At 26.9% G+C, this 25,462-nt stretch overlaps 2 protein-coding genes across 2 annotated transcripts in view; one reads left to right on the top strand and one right to left on the bottom strand.

The window, feature by feature from the left end:
• LOC122856168 lies at positions 1-22,491 on the top strand. Its single transcript, XM_044157861.1, has 5 exons — positions 1-457; positions 2,320-2,533; positions 2,631-3,073; positions 3,156-3,698; positions 22,366-22,491. The coding sequence occupies exons 1-5, from the start codon at positions 419-421 to the stop codon at positions 22,489-22,491; spliced, it is 1,365 nt and encodes a 454-aa protein (XP_044013796.1). The 5' UTR covers positions 1-418.
• The window catches only part of LOC122856769 (protein bric-a-brac 1-like), a 212,064-nt gene that overhangs the window by 152,227 nt on the left and 34,375 nt on the right, over positions 1-25,462 (bottom strand). The gene's annotated exons all lie outside the window — the stretch shown is intronic.

The raw sequence follows: 25,462 nt of genomic DNA, 5'->3' as shown, positions 1-25,462 counted from the left end.
GAAAGATGGCTTGTCATTTAAAATATAAAACTCGTAAACTTTTTTGGTTTTTTACTCTCGTTATCTGTCTGACACATTATCTATACAATTTTAGAATAAAAAAAAAAAATTGTTGTGACATGTGCAAAGCTGTTATTTGTGGACTACGTGGACTATCTGACCATGTGAATGCTAGACGTCACAACTCGACTCAAGTGCGGCTGAACAGGCTAAAACCCCATATCATACTAATTATTATAATTTATTTTTGTTAAACACGTTGTTCCAAAGAATAATAACCACATTTTATTTACGTACATTCAAAAAAACTGTATATTATCAAAAACTTTAAATCAAATTTTTAAAATTTAGTATTTGACATTAGAATTATTCATCGGATTTTTGTTTTTTTGACCGGAAACAAGAAAAATAATAGAAAATGGAAACTGGAATCATCTCTGAAGAAAGCGACTTAGACGTAAGTTTTAAATTATATATATTATATCAAGATCAAGTGAATAGCCGTGATAATTTCTAAAGTTTTCAGCTTATGTAATTGTCTATTCTATTTTTTTTTTTTTTCTCTTATATATAAAAAAAACTTCAATGCCGGTTCCTCGTTGTGTGATTGGTTGTCTCTCGGGTCCTTAGTTGGATATTTTTTCTCTCTCTTTTTTTGAATTTAAGATTCTGTTTTTTCGTCCTTTTTTTCACAAATTATTATCCTATTTCTATTGAACTATCTTAAACTATTTTTTTTTTCAAAAGTTGAAGAGGCAGATGGCAGATGATCATCGTGAAAAAAAACTACATAATGTGTTAATAAATTTGACTCTATTAATTGATTAAAACTAAACCCTGGCAGAACTGGCGTGATCGCTTTTGTCGCCAAAGCCAGAGCAAAACCAGAGCAAAGCCAGAGATAATAAAAACAGAATATCAACAATATCAAACGTAAATTTGGGCTTTATATGGATATATTATTTAAATTAAATTATTATTGAACTTATTTTTAGCAATAATATTGATGTAAAGAGATAAATATAAGTATAACAAGTAATGTAAAAATTGACAGATTTTGACGTTTTGAGGTTGACTTGAATCGGCTAAACACAAAAATCCCTAGCGTGAAGCAATAGTAAATCCAGACCTTTTCCAGAGAAAAGCCAGACTTGTAAAAAAGACATTTATTTATAACAATAGCACTAACTATTAATAAACAATATTAAATTAATAAATTTTAATGACTTTTAAAGACTTTTTTATTAATATAATTAATGTTTCGCTTGATAAAAAAAAAAAAAACACATCAAGTCTGGCTTTACTCTGAAAACTTTAACTGTCTGGTTTTACTGTGGCTTTACTCTAGCTCTCTTCTAGATTTTGTATTGTCAGAGTAATGTGTTTTTCCTTTGAAAAATTAATTATATTAATAAAAAGTCTCTAGCCATTATAATTTATTAATTTAATATTGTTTTGTAGTTAGTGCTATTGTTATAAATAAATGTCTTTTTCACAAGTCTGGATTTCCTCTGGCTTTGCTCTGGCTTTTTGTCTGGTTTTACTCTTAGCTTTCCTCTGGCTTTGTATTTGCAGAGATTGATGTGTTTTTTTTGTGAAAAATTAAGTACAACACAATAAAAGTCTCTAAAAGTCATTAAATTTATTAATTTAATATTGTTTTATTAATAGTTAGTGCTATTGTTATAAAATAAATAATATTTTGCCATAGTCTGGCTTTTCTCTGAAAAGGTCTGGATTACTATTGCTTCACATTAGGGATTTTTGTGTTTTAACCGATTCAAGTCAACCTCAAAACGTCAAATCTTTCAATTTTACATTACTTGTTATACTTATATTTATCTCTTTACATCAATATTATTGCTAAAAATAAGTTCAATAATAATTTAATTTAAATAATATATCCATATAAAGCCCAAATTTACGTTTGATATTAATAACAATTGTTAATATTCTGTTTTTATTATCTCTGGCTTTGCTCTGGTTTTGCTCTGGCTTTGGCGACAAAAGCGATATCGTTTTCTTCTGGCTTAGCTTTCACCATTTCCGCCAGGGAAAAGAATAACAGTATTAATGTAGTCGTTCTAGTAATTTCTGGCTGTAAAAATTATTATATGACGTACTTACCAGAACGACTACAATAATCATTTTATTTACGAGTTACGACAGTATATCTTAGATCGTTCAAATGAATATCAACTCCTTTTTTTTATTATTTATTAGATTTACATTTCGGAAAATAATAAGAATACTTTATAAATTAAATAATAAATCATAATTTAAATTAATTGAATAATAAAAAAAATTTTTTTTTTATAGAGAGCATTACACGATTTCAAAAATAATAGAAGCAACTATGTTTATATTGGTACTGATAAAATCCACGTTTTTTCAAGTGAACCTGAAGTTAAAGATGTTGTAAATAATAATTTTGATGATTCCAAGATTTGTTTGCATAAAACACTGGAATTGTTTTGTATGCGCGTGTTTAACATGCATTCACTACTGGTTAGCGATCTACGACTCCAAAAAAGTAAGAAATAACAACACCTTAATTTTTAATGATAAAAACAAAATACTGTATAATATATATTATAAATACTAATGATGATATTTAATTGATTTTTTAGTATGCACAGATAAGCAGAATCATTTCATTGCGTCACACTATAAATCATATAAATTTAATAAGGGTAAAGCTCATTCAGACAATGAATTACATGAAAAAGAAAATGATTTCAAATACCTAATTAATCTTTGTGGATCTCTATTGAAGGCTCTTAATGTAGAAGCATATCCTTTTTCAAAAATAATGCCATTCATTAATACTAATTGTCCTAATCTTAATGAACTTGTATTACAATTTAAAAAAATTGAAGATCAAGATTTTAAAAATGTTTTTTCTAACTTGTCTCATCTTGAAGTACTGAAGATTAATTGGCAATGTGAAAATTCAAATGTACCATTGACTTTGGTCAAGTCATTAGAACAAGTTGGTGGAACCTTGAAAGAGTTATGTCTTTCACGTAATGAAAATCAAAATTATCTCTGCTTACCAGATTCATTGGCTTACGTAAGTATAATTTTTTTAAATATTATATTACAGTTGAAAATTTGATTGAATTTGTTTAATTAATAAATTTATTTTTTTACAGGTACTACCTCAATTAATAAATTTAAAAAAGTTGAATATAATTAATTTTGAACCGAGCCAGTCATTACTCCAGTCGATAAGTGAAATAAAAAATTTGGTACATCTAAGATTCATGTGTTCTTGGCTGGACAATCATCCAGTGTTTGATGAACAAATCAATATGTATCCAATTGGGAATTTGCAAAATCTCGAGACTTTATATATTAATTACAATTGTGGCGTTACAGATGAATTTTTAGTTAATCTTTGTAACAATGCTAAAAAATTGAAGCATTTAAATATTATTGGTAAAAATATAACAGATAATGGTATGATTGCACTTAATAATTTAAAAGAATTAGAATCACTCCAATTTAATTTGAATGAATCAGAAAATAATGAGTTTATAACAGACCAATCAATACAATGTTTAGTCAATGAAAAATTAGAATACTTGCATTTATCCCATTGCATTAAAATCACTAATAGATCAGTACTTAAACTTTTTACAAATTTACCAAATTTAAATATTCTATATGTTAGAAATACACACGTAACTTTTGAAGTTACTAGAGAAATTTTAGAATTTACCAAACAACATAAAAAACCAATATTTGTTTATGTATCGTTTGAAGATTGTGATGATATGTTTAAATCATTAGAACTATCAAATATTTTTTTAAAGTCTAATTTTAATATTTGCAAATACATCGATATAGAAATTTAGATATTTAATTTAAATTTTAAAAAGTATAAGTCAGTATACTTGAAGTATTTAAATGTTTAAATACTGATTATACATATGAATTGCTATTTATAAATTATATGTATTAGTTATAAATTAAAAAAAACCATTTATACAATAATAAACTTTACGTATATAAATGCATATCTAATCATTATATGTATTTATAATATTAAATTTATAATACTAATAAAAATTTACTCTGGAAATAAAATTCAATTTAACCAATTTATAAATTTAATTTTAGACATCTAACATTTTGTTCCTTATCTTTCATATTATATTGCAAGAAGAGAAATCATTTCTACCAACATCAGCTTTAATACCGACTCATAATAATTTATCCTTCATTGATATAAAAAATAAATTTTCACAATTTCGATTTCGATATTTCTACACCAAAAGATGGCTTGTCATTTAAAAAATACAACTCGTAAAATATTTTTGTTTTTTACTCTCGTTATCTGTCTGACACATTATCTATACAATTTTAGAATAAAAAAAATTGTTGATAAGCAAACCTGAGAAGCTCGATGATCAAGTCATTGACACGGGATGCGGGTGGAAAAAAAAATATAATAATAAAACAAAACCACCTTAGGTTTGCACACGTACACATGTGTTTTTATAAAAAATAAAAAATATAATCGGCGATGCGGGGAAGATACAAGTATAAAAGTCAAAGTACGATTTCACAGCTGCACCGGGAAGTACTTAAAAATTCATAGCAAGCAACCACTCGGGATGGTGGTTATATGGACAACTTGGAATAAGAGTTTTCTCTCTTATGTCTAAAGGATTTTTTTTTTTTCAAATTTACAATTCAAGAGAAATCCTTCTCTTCCCGTGTATATTATAACTCTTTTAGTTTTTTCCATCAATCCGTTATAATTTCTTCGCTAATAGAATCCAAGATTTTTTTTTTAAGAAGCGTGCAATGCATCTACAAAATTTCTATCATTTTTATTCATACAATATTTCCATTTATTTTAAATAAAATAAATGGCAATATCTTTTTTTTTCTACTTGATTGTATTTACAATTCCTTATTTATTGTTTGTTAATGAAAATATAAATACATAATCAAAAAACAACAATTATGCAATAGAAAAATAAATTTAAATGATATAAAATTTATCATTTTGATTATTTCACGTGAGCTAATGGGGCTGCTACCTGAAGGCAACTAAAATATTATTATTTAGAAAAGAAAAGTTAATTATTAATTGAAGAATTAACAGATAAAAAATAAAAAAAAATTATATAAATGATAGCATGATGATTTAGACCAGGCGCAATATTCAAAATGAGTGACCAGAATCTAATCTTTCTAACTTTTCTATTATGTCAAGAACAAAAATAACGAAAAAATAGAAAAAAAAAAAAATAAATATATTTTTCTAATTTTATTTAAACATTTATTACGAAATAATTTCACCTTGTTTGAAAGAAAAAGGAATTGCTTGAGTGCAACTCGAATTTTAATCGAAATGAAAGGACTTTTTTTCTTTTTTTTTTTTATTCATTATTATAGTTTAAATAACATATTATTTAAAAATAAAAAACTTTTTCTATTAAACAAAAATAATAATCATATAAAAATAAAAAAAAATAATAATTAATAAATTTTTATTTTCAATGATTCACTGATTGTTTAATAAACATGTAATTTTATAAAATAATTTATTATTAAATATAAAGTCAAGGCTTGAATTCAACATGGATCGACCAAAGTCAGACTCTATTGTTTCTTCTCTTGTATATTCATTTAATAATTGTTTTTATTTTATTATTTATTATATTTTTTTTTCTCATCAATATAATATTTATTATCAGCAAGATTCCATCAGCGTCAATCCATAGATTTATTAAAATTATTTTCGTCACATCCTCATTGACCAGACACAAGATATTTCAAATGAGAAAATAAAATTAAATAAATAAAAAAAAAAAAAACAATATATATTAAAAAAAAAAAAACCCCACAAGACCAAACTTGGTGACAATAAAATGCCCACCCACCTATCAACTTGCAAAATTGTATGCCAATCGAATTTTAAAAAAAACCATCATCAAGATTCTCATTCAAATAAATTTTAAATATTTTTTTTTTGACCATCAACCATCAAAATAAAAGATGAAATTTTACAATAAAAATATATACTTGAAAAATCGATAGAAATAAAATTATAAAAAATAGCTGAAATAGTTTGGCAAACAGCGTTGTCGTGACACAGATATTTCTAGTCATGATGAAAAAAAATAAAAAAATTCTCTTTAGACAATAATAATGAATTAAAAAAAAAAATAAACGCATTGGTATTTAACAGCTCATGCTTAAATATATATAACAAAATAATAGTACGAATACATGCTGCGTTTGAATCAATTCAATGAAGACATTGGTGTATTGGGTTTGGTGAACAATCCTAAGAAGAGAAGATGTTACGTGCTCGCACGTTGATTCGTGTTATGAATTACCAATTTATTATATTGGCATTTCTCTCTTGACTCAAAGTTAAAAAAATAAATAAATTATAAGAGACGCAAATAAATAATATGAAAAAAGAAACGGGTACTCGTTTCTCTCCATCAGCAAAACCAACTATCCATTGCAATGATATGTATAAGTAACGATACAATCGATGAAACGATAGTCTCAAAAATTTTAATATAGTCACAGTAACATGCGGAAGCCATTGAGAACGGATCTCCATCCCGATTATTGTTCACAAAACACGTACTTGTCCTCATACACGTACATCAACCAAGACGTCAACGATAGAAGAAATTTAAAAAATAAAAATAAATTATAAAGGATATATTTCGAAATATATTTTGTGGCGAAAATTTATCAATGTGTTTTATTTAATTGATATTTAAAATTAATCATTTTTAAATTAAAGATTTTGAAAAAAAATTGAACAGCTGATACTTTTTATTTTGGAGCATTGTTGGCTTCATTTTTATCTCTGATTTTTTTAAATTTACAGAGTCATGGTACAGCTGGTGATTCAATCAATGATGAATTTTATTGAGAGATATATGAGACTTTTAATTTAATTCAGATTTATATTTATTTTGAATTTTTTTGATTGATATTCATTTTTTTTTTTGAAGTTGAGACAATCGGATGGACAACAGTATTGACTCTCTGCACCTTGGAGAACCCAAGTGGACAGTTACATACGGTACATGTCGTGCATTTTTTATATAACGGACTGCAGGATGTCACAGAATATACTGCACATAGGATGCATATGAAGTTGTGTGATTGAAAAAAATGAGGTGTACATAAAAAATCACGAAAAAAAAAAGGAAGAAGATGAAAAATTATGAAATTCATGAAGAAGAAAAAGAAGGAACGAAATAAAAAAAAATTGAATAAAAATCATAAAGAATAAAAAAAAGGAAGAAGAAGAAGAAGAGAATATCAATCACTTTGGTGAAATTTCAGGGCACAGATTTCACATCCGGATGGTATCGGTGATTCAGGAAGGATCACAATTATTCTCATCTTTCCAGATGGTATATATGTTGGTGGTAAAATCATGATGATAATGATGATGCTATATAAATGTATCGAGATCCAAAGTGATTTTGATCAGCCGAAAAAAGATACAACAAACCAGCAGATGCCCAACAAGATTTATTATTTTATTTTCATCATCATCATTGTTAAAATATGTATTTTTATTTTTAAATGTTCACGAGTTAACATGTGAATTAAGCTTGTAATTTGTATCGGTATATTTATAGGACAGTTATGGATACGGTTCCACAGGTGGCCTCGTAACATGCTTTAATTTCACCTGACAATAATTATCATAAAATCATTGACATAATAAATGACAAATTTTAAGTTTAAATAAAAAATTGATTTATTAAATTCTTCATTTAGTTTTTTATTTAAATTTTAAATACTAAAATTTAAAAATAAAATATCAATTTTCAATTTCAATCCTTCATATATTTTTGAAAAATAAAATAATTATTTTTATATTTCTTTATGTATATTTAATTGTCCAATTAATTAAATAATTGATAAAAAGTTTTATAAATTAAAAAAATTAAAATAATACAAATACAAAAACAATTAATTCATCGAGTATTTAAATTTCATTGATTTTCATCATGATTATTATATTGAGAGTATCAAAAATCTGTAAATCCATGAGTTACTCATACGATTCGGAAATACATCCGATATCAATCTGATGGGAAGTGGTTTGTGGCTTATATTCAATAAAAATAAAATAAAGTTCATCGTATCGGATATTCCGGGTGCATCATCATCAAGATGACAATGTCAATAAAAAATAAAATAAATTTTACAAAGAGAAAAAGAGAAAGATAAAAATGAAAATCATATTTAGCTAAAATTTTGATTCTGCAGATGAGACATCATGAGAGACTATATAAATTTGTATATATGGTTTTACAAATGAATGTTTTCAAAGCACCCTGAAAGACTTGATTCACTGGGATCGATCGGCAGTCAACTCAGGTGCACGCTGAATTCTTATGCTAATGCGAGAAAGGGAACTCTGAAAACAATACGATTCAACGTATGTATGGTTTTTTTATTTATTTATTTTTTTTTTCATTTTTATTTATATTCTCATATTATTTTTCTCTTCTTCAAGCCTTCTTTTATCCAAATCTGTTTCTTTTTTTTTTCTTCTCAAACATTATTTTTTCCTCTTCTTTTTTTTCAATTTTTTATATATTTTTTTTTTCTTGTGTTCTGTATTCTATGCTCAGTGACCAGTTTATTAAATACTCTTTTTGACAATAAGACAAGTCAGATGTCCAGACAACATCCCATGTTGGATAATTTTTTGATTGTAATAATTCAATTCGTGATATGATTTGAAAATTATCTAATTTGCTTATTTTATATATTTTTTATAAACTTTTTTATATTTCTTTTTTTACAATAATAAAAATGTAATTTAATCATTTTGCTTAAATTATTATTCAAAAAAAAAAAAAAGATAATAATCAAATGTCTGATAAATATCAAAATTAATAATCTTTAAATCGAGAGAAAATTAATTTTTTTATTTTAATTATCAGGTTGATGGGAATTAAGACTTGTGTATCTTTTATTTAAACTTCAAAATGAAATATGTCAGAATATATTTATATAGCTTCCGGTCTTGATGGACATTACGGTATCATTGAGTTTCCGGTCACTCATGTCTCCAACCAACCCCAGTTTAAATATAATCATAAAAAATAAAAAAATAAAAAAAAAAAACTGCAGAATATCAAATTGCCAAAATTGTATCGCACCTTTTCATCATCAACATCAACATCATCATGTTCTTCAAGAAAATTTAATGTCAAAAGCATACAACAATAAAAAAATTATTTTAAAACATCATTATTATAAATAATAAAATTTATCCGACAAAGAAAAATATTCAGTTCAACATATAGTAAATTATTTTTGAAAAAAAACTGATGAAAAGATTGGGAGGGAATTTATTGTCCTTGATGGAGAAAAGGGAGGTCAAAGGGACTGCTTTTGATACATATTAAAAATTTAAAAAACGAGGGAAAACATTTTTTTTTTTATATATTATCATATGAGACACCAGAAGGGAGAGCATGAAACACACTGAACTTTTATTATTCATTTATAATTATATCCAAGCAACAATATATTCTTCAATGTATGTATGGTAATTAGGGGTTTATAATTGCATTAAAAAAAAAAAAGCATCAAATGTGGTTTTATCAAGTATGTATCGTTGAGAAATATAAATTATTATATTAAATTGTTAATTCGTTGACACACACACACATTGACCTCATTGTTATTATTAATTTAATATTTATTTTTTTATAGATTATTTATTCAAATAAATAATATACGACCGAATGAGAAAGGTGATTTTTACATAAAAAAAAAAAAAGTATTTATCGATGGAAGGAAGCTATTTTCTCTGACAAACGGATCGTCAACATGAATTTCAGAGAGAAAGGATCACTTATAATATATATACTTTTATTATTTTAAATCTAAAATACCACCTACGTAACGGCTTCGTTATGCCTCGCCAAGACAGATGAGTGTAGCATTTCCCATATTGTCATCGTAACTTGCTCGTAAAAATAAAAAAAAATAAATAACAATCAATCGTATTATATGGTTCTCAATATATTTAAGAAAAGAAATTTAATTATATGCTTGACAATTGCCAAATAAATTTATTGATAAAAAGAAATTTATCTTTGATGAATTTCATTCAATGAATTTAGGATTTTTTTGTCATTAAATTGTCATTTAATTTATTTAAATTAATGAATATTAATAAATAAATTGAGAACCATTTTTAAGTTGGCTCTATCGCACATCCAGGCAAAACGGAGAAATGAAATACCACCAAGGAATCAGACGAAGCGTATGAGTGGACATGAATGGGCGTAACCATATACTTCTCTTCACCGCCTGATGGGTACCATGAAAATTATATATTTCATTTTTATTTTCTTTTATTCATTTTCATATATATTTTAACGAGAGTTGTATATTGAAAAAAAAAAAAATAGAAAATCATTAAATTGTAAATATTGATAGATAGCTATACTTGAATATTTTTTGAATCTAGTGGTGCGTATCAATATAAGATCGGGAACACACGTTTCACCAAGTTTTATATATATTTTTATATAATATATATCCGCTATTTATTAACTGAACTTAATCTTAATTTTACGCTTTTTAAATTGACATTTTTAAATAATCAATTGAATTATTTTACTTGAAATAATTAAAAAATTATAAGATTATAAAATTCCTTTTTTTTTTTGTCAATTTAAATTTTGCAATTGTATAGACATTTAAAAAATAAAAATATAGATAGTATAGTGTAAAATTTACATTTTTATTTTCTTTTAGTTTTTTTAAATTTGATATTAAATTTTTCTCTGCAGGTAATTTTATTTTTAATTAAAATTAACATAGCTTAATCATCTACGCAACATTATAAGATTATAATGATAAGTAAGGAAAAGGAAAGAAAATAATAATAATAATAATTTATATATAGAATAAAAAAAGATAAAAAGATGAGATGTTAGAGAAGTAAATGCTAATTCCAAGCTGGAACTCGGGAGCCAACGAGAGGTTTCCCACCTTTTACGGTTTCCCTCTGTGTACCTGGCCAACCAACTTGAACGTCCGCTTCTCAGACATTTACTAGTGTATGTATATATATTTTATATATATCAAATAATTTATTAACATTGTGTTTGTGTATGTCTGTCAGTACTGAAGGGGATGCTTGTCTCGTTGGAAGACATCTCACGGCCTTCAGAAAAACAGCGAAAAAAAAAAAAAATACTCAAACACACATATACACACTCTCCCAATTCATTTAATTTTTTTAAATCTCATTACTAAATCTCGACAATTGGATCCAAAAGAATAAAATATCTTTAGCTTCTATGTATAATATATAAAAAAATTCACAAGAAAAAAAAAACATTTACGATAAAAATTTAAAAAAAAAATTAAACGAGATATTGAGGATACACAGTCTGACGATCTCTTCATCTGATTAATTCCCACCGCGAGTATTTATTATTATTAAATTTTTTAATACATGTACTCACGCATCATGTATTTTTTTCGTCCTTCATGTACACATTTATTTTCTCACTTAAAAGCTCAATTTTTAACGATAAAAATAAAAAAAAGCTCTAATTTATTTTCATTAAATTTGGTATTATTTGTTAAAGCTCGATATATAAATATTTATTTAACAAATCGATTATCAACGAGAAAAATACGTTTTATTTATTTATTTAAAAAAAAAAAAAAAAAAGTTTATTAGTAAAGCAGGTGGTAGTGTATGTGGTGTGTCTGTTTGTATCAGCGTTAAGTATAACGCAGGTGATATTGAAAAAAAAATACATAAGAGGGCGATTGATGAGAGAGAGGGAGAGAGAGAGTGATAGGGGGCTGGGGTGGAAATGTACGAAGGGTTGCAAGAAATGTACATGAATATCTATAAATTTGTGTTTTTTTTATATATTTTTTTTTTCGTATGTGTATATATTGTTGGTGCGTGCACGAAGGGGGCCAACAGAGATAAAGAACACTTCCGGAGGAGAGTCATGATGGGAGATGGGGGAGGGTAAAAAAAGAGATAGAAACGAAAATAATAAAATAACAAAAAAAAAAACAAGATGGTGTGTAATGTGTGGTTGTATCTATATCGCACGCAGTAAAATGAAGTTGAAAAAATAAACGTGAGGGCCAGTAAAGTAGTTTGTATATGAAGACTGAAGAGAAAAAAAAAGAACCCCGCGAAAGAGTCACACTTGAGTGCCTACGCTTCCTCTGATTCGTTCCCTCTTGTAGTACCTTATGTCTCTTGGCCATTCCAACACTATTTTACGTATGCCACCCTCTGACTCCTTCTCCTCTTTTATATACGATTATTTTTTCTTCTCTTATTTTATTATCTTGTGATGTACAACGATGACTTTTTTTTTTTTTTTTCACCGCCCTCTTCACCCTTTTCTTCCTTTCCCCCCTTTGCCACCTCATTTCCTCACAATATATACATTTACTACTTTACGCCATTAGTACCTTTGTATGTTTTAATTTTTTTTCTTATTTTTTTACGAACTTTAACAAAAAACTTTGGTATATTGTTTTTTATTTTTTGGGTAAAAAGTTTGGTAAATTTACTTTTTTTCAATTGTAATTTTATATTGTTAAAAACATTTCAAATTTATTTCGAAAAAATTAAATGAAAATTTCGAAATCGAAATTATTAAATTTCAAATTATTTTGATAATTTGAAGAAAAAAAATTTCTAATATATACTTAATATCAAATTAAACCTTGCTACATTGAAATTATTGCCAAAAAAAAAGAAAGAGAAAAAAAAAAATCTAATGAATATATATAACAATAAAAAATTAGCAATTTTATGATGAACTCTTCTCTATCATTCTCTCAACTAATTCCGGACGTAATTCACCTTAATCGAAGAAGGATGTGGAGTCGGTTAAACCGAAGTCAGTCATAGTCAGTCTCATTCGGGATGTCAGCTGCCCGGATGTCTCCCCCATCTGTGGGGACTTGACTCTTGTTGCAGAGTGAAATACACTGAGAACAGAGGCAACCATGTGAGACACCTTCTCCTCTTGAGTTCGTTTTGTCTGCTGCTCGCTCAGGTGGACCCACACACGCGTTCACAAACCCGCGTCCACTTTGTCCAACTTTTAAATATATAATATATATATACACATACACTTGTGTGTGTCAAGTACAAGTACATATATTCATACCCATATTTATGTACACATATTGGGAGTTAGTCTTATGGCAAATATGTTGAATGCATCTGCAAATTTATTATTGCACATGTGCAAGCATCTGATGATATATATATTTTATTTTTCATTTCGCAATCTTATTTTTATTTCTTGGTATATATTTTGCAACCACAATTATATATTTTTCAACGCTGCTTAATAATCATAAAATTAGATAAATTAAACAATATGAGTTTTGAATTTTGAAGTTTAACCATGATTATTTTAGAGGACGTAGATATTATCTTGATCAAAAATTTTATGTATAAACTTTTTTCTAAAATATGTATATATAATTAAATGACATTGACCTTGTAAATAATTTCAGCATCAAGAATAAAAATTTATCATAGTTTTAATATATATATAATTGTTTGTATTTTATTTTATTTATATATTTTTTTTTTGTCTAAAGAAGTTTCAAGAATTTTATACAAGATTATAAAATTTTATTCATCGAGCCGAATGCAACCACCACTCTAGTGTAATCCAAGAAACATCCAAATGATTATTATGTTTTAATTTTTTTTATTCTTATCAATTACCAGAAGATTTTATTTTATTTTTTTATATATATCAATTTCTCGGTAGAAAAAAAATCAAAACAAATTATGTTAATAATAATGAGAAAGAAAATAAAAAAAAAAAAAAATTGCAACAGAAGGGGAGAATGTGCAACGAACCAATCAGTTTAATTTTGTAGAAAATAAATTATTTTTTTTTATTTTTAAATAAAAATGAGAGTAACAGAAATGATGGCGTCTTGAGAATCAAAAAAAGCTGACGCCCACGTTATTCTGTATGTATATCAATGAGGTCACTCAAATAATACAAAAAAAAATTTAAAAAAAAAACAAGAATAATAAAATTTATTGCAAAACGTCAATCTTGAGAAAAAGAAAAATTAAAAAAAGAAAAAAAAAAAGATTAAGTAGGGATGAGTATTATTCGTGACATGTGAATAAAATGAGGGAGGTAGGATTTTATTCTGTCAGCACCATTTCGAGTTCAACGATCGTACAATGCAAACTCAAGCTCAAAAAATAAAAATTGTCACACGATATTTAAATCCCACTTTCAACATAAAAAAAATGCATCATATGATTAAAAAACTTTCATTGATAAATGAAAAAAAAAAATATGAATACATATATTATTTGATATTTCATCCCCATCCCCATCATCATTATCGTCATCATCATCAAACAATTATTTTCAAATTGATATGAATTTTTTTCCTCATTTCTAAATGCCCCATGTATAAAAGACAATATGCCATTAGGTGGAATAAAAAAAAAGAAAAAAAAAAATAGAGGGTGAAATGATCAGAGTATATGTTTTTTCCAGGCTTCCCCTCCTGGTTCCAGGAAGCTAAAAAGGCAATGATTATGGGTGGCTGGATCGACTCGCTACCGGCACTCCGGACGACTGGTTGGGCTAATGTGCCTATATAGAAGCTTGAGGGTGAGTTGGCACGCAGAAAATACAAATATACACATGGAAGCCAAAGGGTGGAGTAAAATATAAACAACAAAATAAATAATAATAAAAAAAAAACATGTATGTAAATAATTAAATAGTTAAAGATAATTGGATTGTATATAAATTGTTCTTTTAAAAAAAAAATGAAAGATTTTTTTCGATGAGAAGAGAGTTTATAAAAAAATAGGGAAAAAAAGGAATTGGGTGGTGGTATGAATGACGTTTTCATGCAGAGGTAAAACGAGTCAGGTATTGACCCGTTGGACTCACTGGTTCGTTACCTGGCAACCGTTTGCACCCAACACACCTATATGAAACCTTGGAGATCTGACTTTAACGCTTCCACGCGTTTTCTCTGTATATTATACTGTCTCTCCTTCCCTCCCTCCCACCCACTCTCTCCCTCTTGCTCTCTTTATCTATCTATAAATATATCTGTATATTTTTTTTTTTTTTGTTTTCTTTCTTTTTTTACTCTTCCTCCCTTTTTGACTATCTATATCACCCCACTGTATTATATCCGAGCTTTTTCAACCCTTGGATCTGATCCAGCAATTCTTGGAAATTTTTTTTTATCTATACGTATACTTGGGTACACTATAACAGTTGGAAAAAAAATCACTAAATTTAAAAAAAAATTATGTCAATATTTATTTGACATTGTTAAAGAAAAAAAAAATTTTAAAGTATAAAGTAAAAAAAAGAACGCACGATAAATTCAAGCTTTTATAAATAAAAAATAGACGTAAAATCCAAGCCAAGGTACTTTACAATAAAATCCCAGTAATTTAAATAATTTATAAAATCGACAATTAGATTTAAAAAAAAAACTTTCTTTCATATAAAATAATACAAGAGAGAAAAATAATGAAAAAAAAAAAGTTTATTTATATTATTCATAAATTATTTTAAATATAGCCTTGAGAGAATTATGTGAATAGAGTCCAGGTGAGCAGCAAGATTTTAAGACTATATAAAAATATATATTGATGGGTTAAACTTTTTTTTTTTTTGTTCATTATTATTATCCATGAATTTATTAAAATTGGCTAATCTATATAGGGGGTGTGGTTGATGTTGCTGGGAGTTGGATCATTTAGTTGCTTGGTTACCAAAAAATAGCTCACAAAAAAATTGAAGGAAAAAAATAAAACGAAATAAAATATATTTGTGTTGGTTTGATGGTGATGAATACCTTGGTAACAAGAGTCTAAAAAATATCCAGTAGAAAAAATAACTGTATACACAAATGTGTTAACAATATAGAAAAAAAAAAAAAAAAAAAAAAATCTGTTAAAATAGAGCTTGTTATTTCTGTAGCATATTAAAATAACTGCAGTACAGTAATGTGTTTTATTTTTATTTTTTTTTTGCTGTATAATATATTTGATTTTGTATCTTTCCCTCTGCATGTCCAATAATCTATCTAACACTGATGCACACGGAATCCTCCTTCTACTCTCGGAATAAAATCAACCGTCCAGCAAAGTACGATCAATACTTGAAGACCTCGTGCCCTCACCTTCCCATCCAACCCAGCTGCCTCAATATATACTCTCTTTTTATCTTTATCTCTCTTGCTGTACTATTCCTCACCCTGCCCACCTTTTTATCCCCTCTTTTTTTTTTTTTTTTTTTTTTTTTACTTTTATCAACCCTCTTTTGTATCTTCTTAACAATATTTTATTTTATTTTTTATTTTTTTATATAACAATTCTCTTTGAACAACCTCACCATTCTCATTTCTCTTCCAAGAAATATCAGCCCCTTGTGCAGTTTGCAAAAATAACCCCTGGGATGCAGTTAACTAAACTGCAAATTGAGACGACGCCATTGCAAAATATCATGGGGGTTGGACGAGGGTTGGTTGAAGTACATGAGGGTGGATTTATTCTTGTTTCTCATTGGACGACCAATACTCATCCAGAATTTATCTCAATTTTTCAGAATAACAAAAAAAATATGACAAGTTCATTTTTTTTTCTTTGCTTCAGGTCTTTTTGTTGCTTTTTTTTTCCTTTTCTTTTCATTCAATATTATTTATTTATTTATTTTTGCTTTCCAAGAAAGAAAATGATGCTTGAATCATGAATTTTTTATTCGACTGATTTTTCTTTTTTTTTTCGGTTTATTGATATGAATATTAGATGAATCTTGAAATAGCTTTTTTAGTTTTTTTTTTTTTGTAATATTTTTAGATTATTTTATGGAGAAATAAATAGTAATTCAGTTGTAAAATATACTGAGAGATATGCTAGAATAGTTCCCACGTTTTTACACGCGAATAAATTCTGTAACGGGTGTACTCATATCAAGTTTCTGTCTCAACTATATACGCAATCAACAACACGCGTTGTTTTATTTATTTTTTCCTCAACAGTTGATTTTTATTTATTCCGTTTTTTTTTTTTGAGATTAAAATTATTTTGTATTTATTTTAGCGGTATATCAATATTAATTTTGAAAATAAAATTAGACCTGAAAATTATAGGTAAACTTGACTTTTATATAAATCTATGTATCGAAAAAAAAATAATAAATAATAGTAATAAAGAAAAAAAAGGTGACTATATATCCACGAGGAAAAAACTAGTACAGATTAAAAATAAATAAAAAAAAAAATGTCTATATTTAAATGTCTATTTTTGTCATTGAATTATTTCAATGCAGATAAATTTTTTTGTTCTATAAATTTCAACTACTGATGAATCAATTTTTAAATATATTTTTCATATAAATTTATTAATAATATAATGAATTATCATCAACAAAGAAGTGAAATTTTTCAGTTTCAGCGGCATCGTAAAGGTAAAAGAAAAAAAAAAAAAAAAAAGATTTCAACGACAGCTCATTAGCGACATTCCATAGTCTCGTTGTGACTGACTCATCAGTAAAATATACTCTATGTAAAAAGATAAAAAAAATAAAAAAATTATCACGCACAAATGAAGAACAGAATTTTCCTGATGTACATCTAAAAATATATATTAACACGCGAATATTTAAAATCCTGCGCGATCTTATCGAAATTTCTAATGCTTTTTATTCACAAAAGTTATAATTATTTTTTATTTCAACTGAAAATAAAATAAAATAAACAGAAGCTGCTGTATAATCTTGTTATGTTTCAAAAGAAAAAAAAAAAAATAAATAAACAAATAATTATTAAACATGATAACCAGATCTCTTGTAGTTGAAATTGATCGGACGAGGCAAAATAATACCATACTACAATCGGAAAAATGTAATGTGATCTGTCACCAAGGAGACGAGATATAAATGCACACGTTGTTATGATTTTATTTTTTTATTATTGTTTTTTTTCTTTTTTTAAAAAAGAGTGCAGTGTTGCAGTAGGACGAATAACAGGATATACGGTGTCCAATGCATATCCTCTGCATTTATAAATTTTTTTCTTTCCAATTTTTAAATATTTATTTATTTTTTTTCTATTCTTGTTTCTTCTTCGTTGTTCGTTATTATCGACCACTGCACACTTGCACACAAGTGCATATAACAAATGCGTGACATTTTTTTTTATTTTATTTATATTTACATTTGTTTATTATTTTTTTTTTTTTCTTTTTAAATATTTATCTCATAATAGCTGTATTAAAGTCATTCGTTTATTCGCTATTTTACAAACGTGAATAAATAATGAAAATTTTAAAAAATTGATATAATCAAAAATAATATTTATTTAATTGAGAATAATAATTTAAATTTTTTAATAATAAATTTTAGTTTGTATATATTTTTGAATTATATTAGAAAAGGTCAATTTTTATATTTATTTTTTTATACTTGTCTCGTGGGATTATTTAATCGAATGAGGTTTAAAAAAAAAAATAAAAAATATAATATACATACTAAATGACTATTATGTTTGTGAAGGGAAAGATGATAATGATGAAAAAGAAAAAAAAAAGACCCTTTAATAATTGTTGACATGGGTTGGTTGTACCAGTCTATTAACTGGATGCTGTCGTGACATTTAGACACGTGGCATTTGCCTCGAAAACACCCTCACCATTTAAACAAGTATCAAAATAAAAAAAAACCCTCTATAAAATAAAGTAAAAAAAAAACCAATTTCCTATCTGATCACATCTCCGGATGACACACAATATCAGATATTGAATCTCATTTTTCTTTGTTTAGTTTTCCCACAATTAAATATATAAAATATCGACAAATAATCATTAATAAAATATGAGCTTTAAAAAAAATTAAATAATAAAACAATATATTTAAAATGATAATCAACTGATTTAATTAATTTTATATTTTAACCGAAAATTCTTTATAATTGATCTGATTGAAAAATGAATAATTCTATACCTTTTTAATTTTTAAATTTTTTTTTTTTTGATTTCAAGGTGTGGTATTTATTTTATAATATCGTTTTTTTTTTTACTTTAAATGTCATGAAGTATCTTTAGTGATATAATAAATATCCATTAGTGTACTAAATTTTTTTGGGGGGTATGATGCTAAAGAGGGGATGTTTATCATGTCACGCCAGCAGGGCCAGATGACTCCGAAAGATTCAGCTGCTTTATATCAAAATCTTTAACATTATCATACTTTCTTTTTTTAAATAAATATAAAACAATAAATTTTCAATGAAAAGCGAAAAATAATAAATATGTATATTCTTTAAAAATTGATAATATATTTTCTAAAATCTGACTCATTTCTAGTTGATTATTTTTTCTTTGAATATCCAATTTAGTCTGCGAAGACTCAACCTACATCACTAGTCATTTAAATTTTATTCTTTTATTTTCTTATCATAGTTTTTTCTATTGTTTATGTCGTTGATAATATTTTCTTTTTTCGGTATTTATTTTATGTTTAAAAATAATTTATTTGTAAATATACTTGATGAGAGCAGTATATATATTTATAGGGAATTAAATCGGTCAGTAGCAGGTGCCAGTTTTAATACAAGAAGAATAGCTCGTGCCAAGGAAAAAAAAAAAAGAAAAAAAAAAATGTGTGTACACACGCACCCGTGGAAACAGGTATTCCACACTCGCAAGATGTTACATGAAAGATCAAAAAAGCAACGAGAGTCTATAAAGGTGGAGAGAAATAAGGCATTAAAGAATAAGGTGCTCGCATTCTGAATACCGGTCGCCCTCGCAGACGTTATTTCGTCTTTCAAGACATATCCTGCACCTGCTTTTACAGATCAGTTTCGAAAATAATAAAAAATAAAATATTTTGACTGTTGCTAAGAATGAGATATATATTTTTTTTATATCCAACATGACCATAGAGATCCAAGGACATTTTCATGGTCAAATATAATTCAAGGAGTCTCCAAAAATTTTATAACATCATAATATATATTTATCTTGTCTTGAAAATTTAAAAAGAAATAATTTTATTTATTTTTTTTTCTTCTATCTTATCTGTAGGTTTTTCCCGCAGTATCTATTTTTATTTTAATAATTTTTAAAAATCTTTATCAGTATTTAATTATTTCTTTGAATTTTAACAACACAAGTAGTTTTTTTTATTTTTTTATTTATCCATTTTTAACAAAAGAAAGTTTAAATATATACCTAGACTTTGATAAGACAATTTTCAAACGCATTAAGATTATTTAAAAAAAATAAATAAATGCGTATTATTTTTAATGACTAATAGTAAACCTTTTATGGCCAAAAGCAAAACAATATCGAAAAATTAAAATCAAGATTTGATCTATGTATATTAGTCAAGTGAACGAGAAGACTAAAATAATCATTTTGAATATTATTATTATTATATATTTGGGTTTAAATTTGTAGACGGGATCAATGACCAAAGTTTGAAAATGATCTATAAACCAACACATAGCAACACACATCTTGAATGACCCGAGGCATCATGGCACGCGTTTGTGCGGCAAGGTGTTTCGATTTTTTCATTTTTTGTATTCCCTATCTTTTTATACATCTTATTTTTTCTCATTTTTATTTTCAATGTCTTTTGGTCTTTTGCTGAGTAACTTTTAAAATTCATACATATACACATTGATATATATTAAGACTTTTGAGAATGTACTGGGGCGTCGGCGCCAAAGTCCGAAAAAAAGCGGTGCGCGCGCGAGATGGGCGCAGCTGTCGATGGTTCGTATACGGCGCGTGCCACCAGGTACACATATAATAATAATGATAATAAAATATATATTTAAAAAGCAGATAATGTCAGGGTGTCTGTGGTACAAACGATCGCCAACGTTGAGAACAAAAAACAGTTATGAAAAATAAAAAAAACATATTGCAAGTAAAATTTTCATGATATAAAACTAGACCATCATCATCATCATATTTCTTATCATCATTTACAAATATAAAAAAATAATATAGGGTAGAAAAATAAAATAATATTGGAATGTTATTTTTTTATATCCATAAAAGATGATGAGGTGAGAGATATTTTTTTATTTGATTTATATTTGCTGATAAAATTTTATATAGAAGGGTCAATGTGTGTTCTACACCCTCTGCGCAATATTAAAAAATATATATATTAAAAATTGAAGATATAAAAATATATGTATATGGAAAGAACCCCACCTTTTTAGCAGCCTCTTTTCATAGCCAAGGGATTAATTATCTAATGCCACAGAAACATCTGTCATCGGATACTAAATATAAAGCGTGGGCGTTGGGCATTTAACCACATCTCTCTTTCATTTCTTCATGACCTTTTATTTTTTATTTTTTTCAACATCCCTCACTTCTTGAATTGCCTTTTCCATCAAATCCCATATAAACTATCATCCCCCTTTTTTTTTTTTTTTTCTATCCGGTAATTGAGAGATGACGATGTAAAAAATTAAAAAAAAAAAAAAGAAAATCCCATTAATCTAATGTCTATTAATGTTTGACTTGTTTAGGGGCAAAATCATCGTCACTATATTATATCAAGTGCTGAACAATGTGTTTGATTGTTAAATAAAATTGTGTTAGATAAACGTTATTTGCAAAATAGTCACGTGCATCCTGTATCTCTCGCAACTCTCTCTCAGAATTAAATAAAAAGAAATAAAAAACATGACCATGTCTGGCTATTGACCAAAGAGTGGAAATTAAATTGAGGTACACGAATTGGCCTTTAAATCCCGTTAGCACTTTTTCGTCATTCTTTATTTTTATTATATTTATTTTTTTTTTCTTTCTGTCCACACCTTCGGATATGCGTGTTGAAATCGCATAAACTTTTACCTCTCTAAGCTTTTATTATTATTTTTTTTTTATACTTGAAAAGTAGCTAGCAAAAGAAGAAGAAAAAATATATAATAAAATTGAAATCGTACAAGAGAGATCAAAATAGAATAAAAAAAAAAATTAGATAATCAAATCAGGTGTTTGATTGAATGGCGCTAGTGTCGCGCAATAGAGGTTATAAACACAATCAATGCTTAACTTGGCAATTTAAAGTTTTGATTATGCATTTGCCAATTGATTTGAAGCTTAATTTGTCGATTTAAATTAACGAGTAACATGGCAAAAGTATGCCTGTTGTCATTTAAACATGTATCAGGTAATTTTTGCTGGTTTTTCTGCTTTAAAAGTTTTTGCAAAATCACCAAAGCATGACGTTGTAAGTGCAGCATGTATGCTTTAGTCTGGTTGTTTTTTCATTATTTTTTATTGTTATTTAGAGAAGAGAAGAGTGTATGTATATATATAGAAAAGACGGTGAAGGCAAAAATGATCAGACAGACGGTCGAGGCCAAAAACCAGGCAAAATATCCACCGGGGCAGGTGCAATGTTGCCTGAGGACTAAAACAGCTGTCGCCCTGCCCTACCCTGGTGTTTGGAGGCGCACGCGCCAACCGCACCCACATTTACGTTATGTTACGTTACCTTTCTTTGGGGTTCTACAAAATAAGAATACTTTTTTAATCGCTATCTACCTAATACTGTAACGGTCAACGATCTCTCTCTTTCAGATGATGAGAACTTTTGTTTTATTTTTTTAAAAATAACACACATATATTCACGCATAAATATTTATTAATTTTATTTCTATTTCTAAACTACTACTACCTTGTTCTCTCAATCCTTTTTATCTTTAATTCTTTTGTTAATAGTATCAAAAGATTTCATTTTCTATTTTTCATATGGATATCTCTATGGGCATACAACACAAATGATGATTAATTTTTTCTTATTTGGCATTTTGGGCGTATAATTGTGGGAAATACTTTTTTTTTTTAAACAACGAATCGATGAAATTTATTATACACGAAAGGTAATATATTATATGGTCAGGTATATATATAAAAATACAAAATTGTGGGAAAATTAAGATTTATGATACTTTTGAAGACTGAGATTTAGGAACTTTGAACTATTTGCTGTTATCGTTTTGACTTTTTGGAACTCAGTGGTACCTCCCACATATTTTTATTTCTATTTTTATATATTATTATTATTTTCTATACGGGAATCAATGTGGGGCTTGAGAGCTGAGATTTATTTCTTCTCTCTGATTGGCTCTTTTCTAAGAATGACACATTGCTACAATAAAAAAGATAAAAATATAAACACCGCCTTCTTGACTTGATGAAATTTTCTCTTTTATATCTCTAATGTTTTTTATTACCGTTTTTTTTTTAAATAATAATACTGCCATTATTCTCATCAAATGATTTTTCAATCTCAGGGGGCAATAAAAAATTAATCCATACGCGAATGAAGGTGATATTATGCACATTGAATTGAGTAGTAGTTCGTGCGATTATATTTCATTTTCTTGGGAAAAATATTTTTCATTCTTATATATATGTTTTATTTTTTTTACCACGTAAAGAATTGAGAGATACTAAATATATATGAGAAAGGCCAACGGTGTTGGATAAATTATGTAATCACACAGTGGGCATTGGAGGAATGGTGAACAAAGTAGGTGGAGTTTAACAAAAAAAAAAAAAAAGATAGAGAAAATATAAATAAAAGAAAAAAAGATGCATGAAATAGCGTCAGTAAATTATATGACTGAAAATTCAGAGGAAGAAACTATCATAGACTCTTATCGTTATCACCAAACAGTCTAAATTATTATTATTTTATTTTTTTGTTCTATGCATATATATGTGAATTTTTCTTTCATCGTGACACACGAAAAGTCGTCAAACGAGCTAACATTGGCGATATAAACATGAGCTCTTATTCTGCTCATCAAGTCACGATTGTCACGGTAGACATCCTCTCTCCCTCCCAACAAATGAAAAAAAAATAAAATAAATAATAATATTCTCCAAATGGTATAAATTAAAACAATAATAATTTGTAAGAAAAATAATCTCAATCAAATTATTCAACATTGTTTTTTTATTTAGAATATATATTGAATGAAAATTATAAATTTTAATGATTTATTGTAACAATTTAATTTGTATTTTTTTTTTGTATTTTTCATTTATTTATTATTATTGCTAATCACTTGTTGAAATACATTTGTATGTACCTCAAGGAAAATTCGAATGGATGCAGACAAAGAGCGATCTTTAGCGTGCATCCGGTAGTAATTAGTTCCGCGGACGGTTAAAGAAAAAGGCGCACCGTAAGTCGCGTAAGTGAAAGTTAAATAACAGGAGTATACGTGCTCGCATTTCAACAATATATACATACATATATACGCAAACCTTGTAAGTATAAAAATAATAAAAAATAAAAAAAAAATATCACTTTTTAATATGCTGAAATATAAAATTGAATGTATCATTTTGCAGTGTTTTATTATTCAAGAAGATAAAGCAGAAAAAAAAAAGAATATAAATAAAACTTGTAACAAATATAATAAAAAATATAAATAAATAGAAAAAAAATATTTATTTGAATGTAATAAGTATGTGTGTATGAGAGACAAGGCGTTTCTTAAACACCACATACTTGTACTCAGATCGTGGGATTTACATTGAGATGAAATGAAATTGACAGTCATCGCTACGAGGACACACAGTTTTTTTTTTTTTCTTTTGCATTAACTAACTCAACTATATTTACATAACAATCGCTATCACGTAACCTGTGTGTGTCTCTGGTCGTCCCTCATTTCTATATCTCTATTTTATTTTTTATTTTTTTCTTGTCCACGCCCGTTGAAGACAACGAGGAATCTTCTTTATAATATTTTTTTTTTCCTCATATTTATCAAACCGTAACAAAAAAATATAAGCCAAATGAGATTGTAACATGTTGAGAGGAAATTAAGAAAATATTTTTTAAGTGACAAATTAATTTGATCAAAGTGACGAGCAAAATGCAGCCAGGAAATGACAAAGAAAAAAATACAAATTTATAGAGAAAATTATGATTAAAAGACAAGAGGGTTGAGAAATAATAATATTGATGATATTACTGACACGATTTTGGAGTTGAATATTAAATTTAAAAATGACATTTGTATATTATTATTATTATAGGGTATAAACAATGCTTAGAAAAAAATATAAATGAGATTTAAAAATAATTGTGATGTAAAAAAAAAAAGTATTTCCCTTGGAAGCATGTGAAATTAATTTTAAGGGAATTGTTAGTTGTTTATGGGGGGTGGGTTTGCAAACGGTCAAATGGAAAATAAACAAGAATATATAGTCAAATTGAATTTTCGTTGTTGTGTTTTAATGTCGCGATGGTAACCGCGGCTGGGGCAAAGCCACGTTACCAAGACAACCTGGGGCCGACGCTTCATTTACTCCAGTTTGACAAACAAATTTACCCCAAAAACAAAAAAACTACAATATACACTG

This window comes from Aphidius gifuensis, linkage group LG5, assembly GCF_014905175.1.
Source record: "Aphidius gifuensis isolate YNYX2018 linkage group LG5, ASM1490517v1, whole genome shotgun sequence".
In the NCBI taxonomy this organism is placed as follows: domain Eukaryota; kingdom Metazoa; phylum Arthropoda; class Insecta; order Hymenoptera; family Braconidae; genus Aphidius; species Aphidius gifuensis.
The sequence above is the reverse complement of the archived record's forward strand: the minus strand, read 5'-3'. Positions and strand labels throughout refer to the sequence as shown.

Coding starts and splice junctions, on each gene's coding strand:
- LOC122856168 (XM_044157861.1), top strand. CDS start 419: ATGGAAACTGGAATCATCTCTGAAGAAAGCGACTTAGAC. Junction 458..2,319: donor CTGAAGAAAGCGACTTAGAC/GTAAGTTTTAAA, acceptor TTTTTTTTATAG/AGAGCATTACACGATTTCAA. Junction 3,699..22,365: donor ATACACACGTAACTTTTGAA/GTTACTAGAGAA, acceptor ATTGTTATTTAG/AGAAGAGAAGAGTGTATGTA.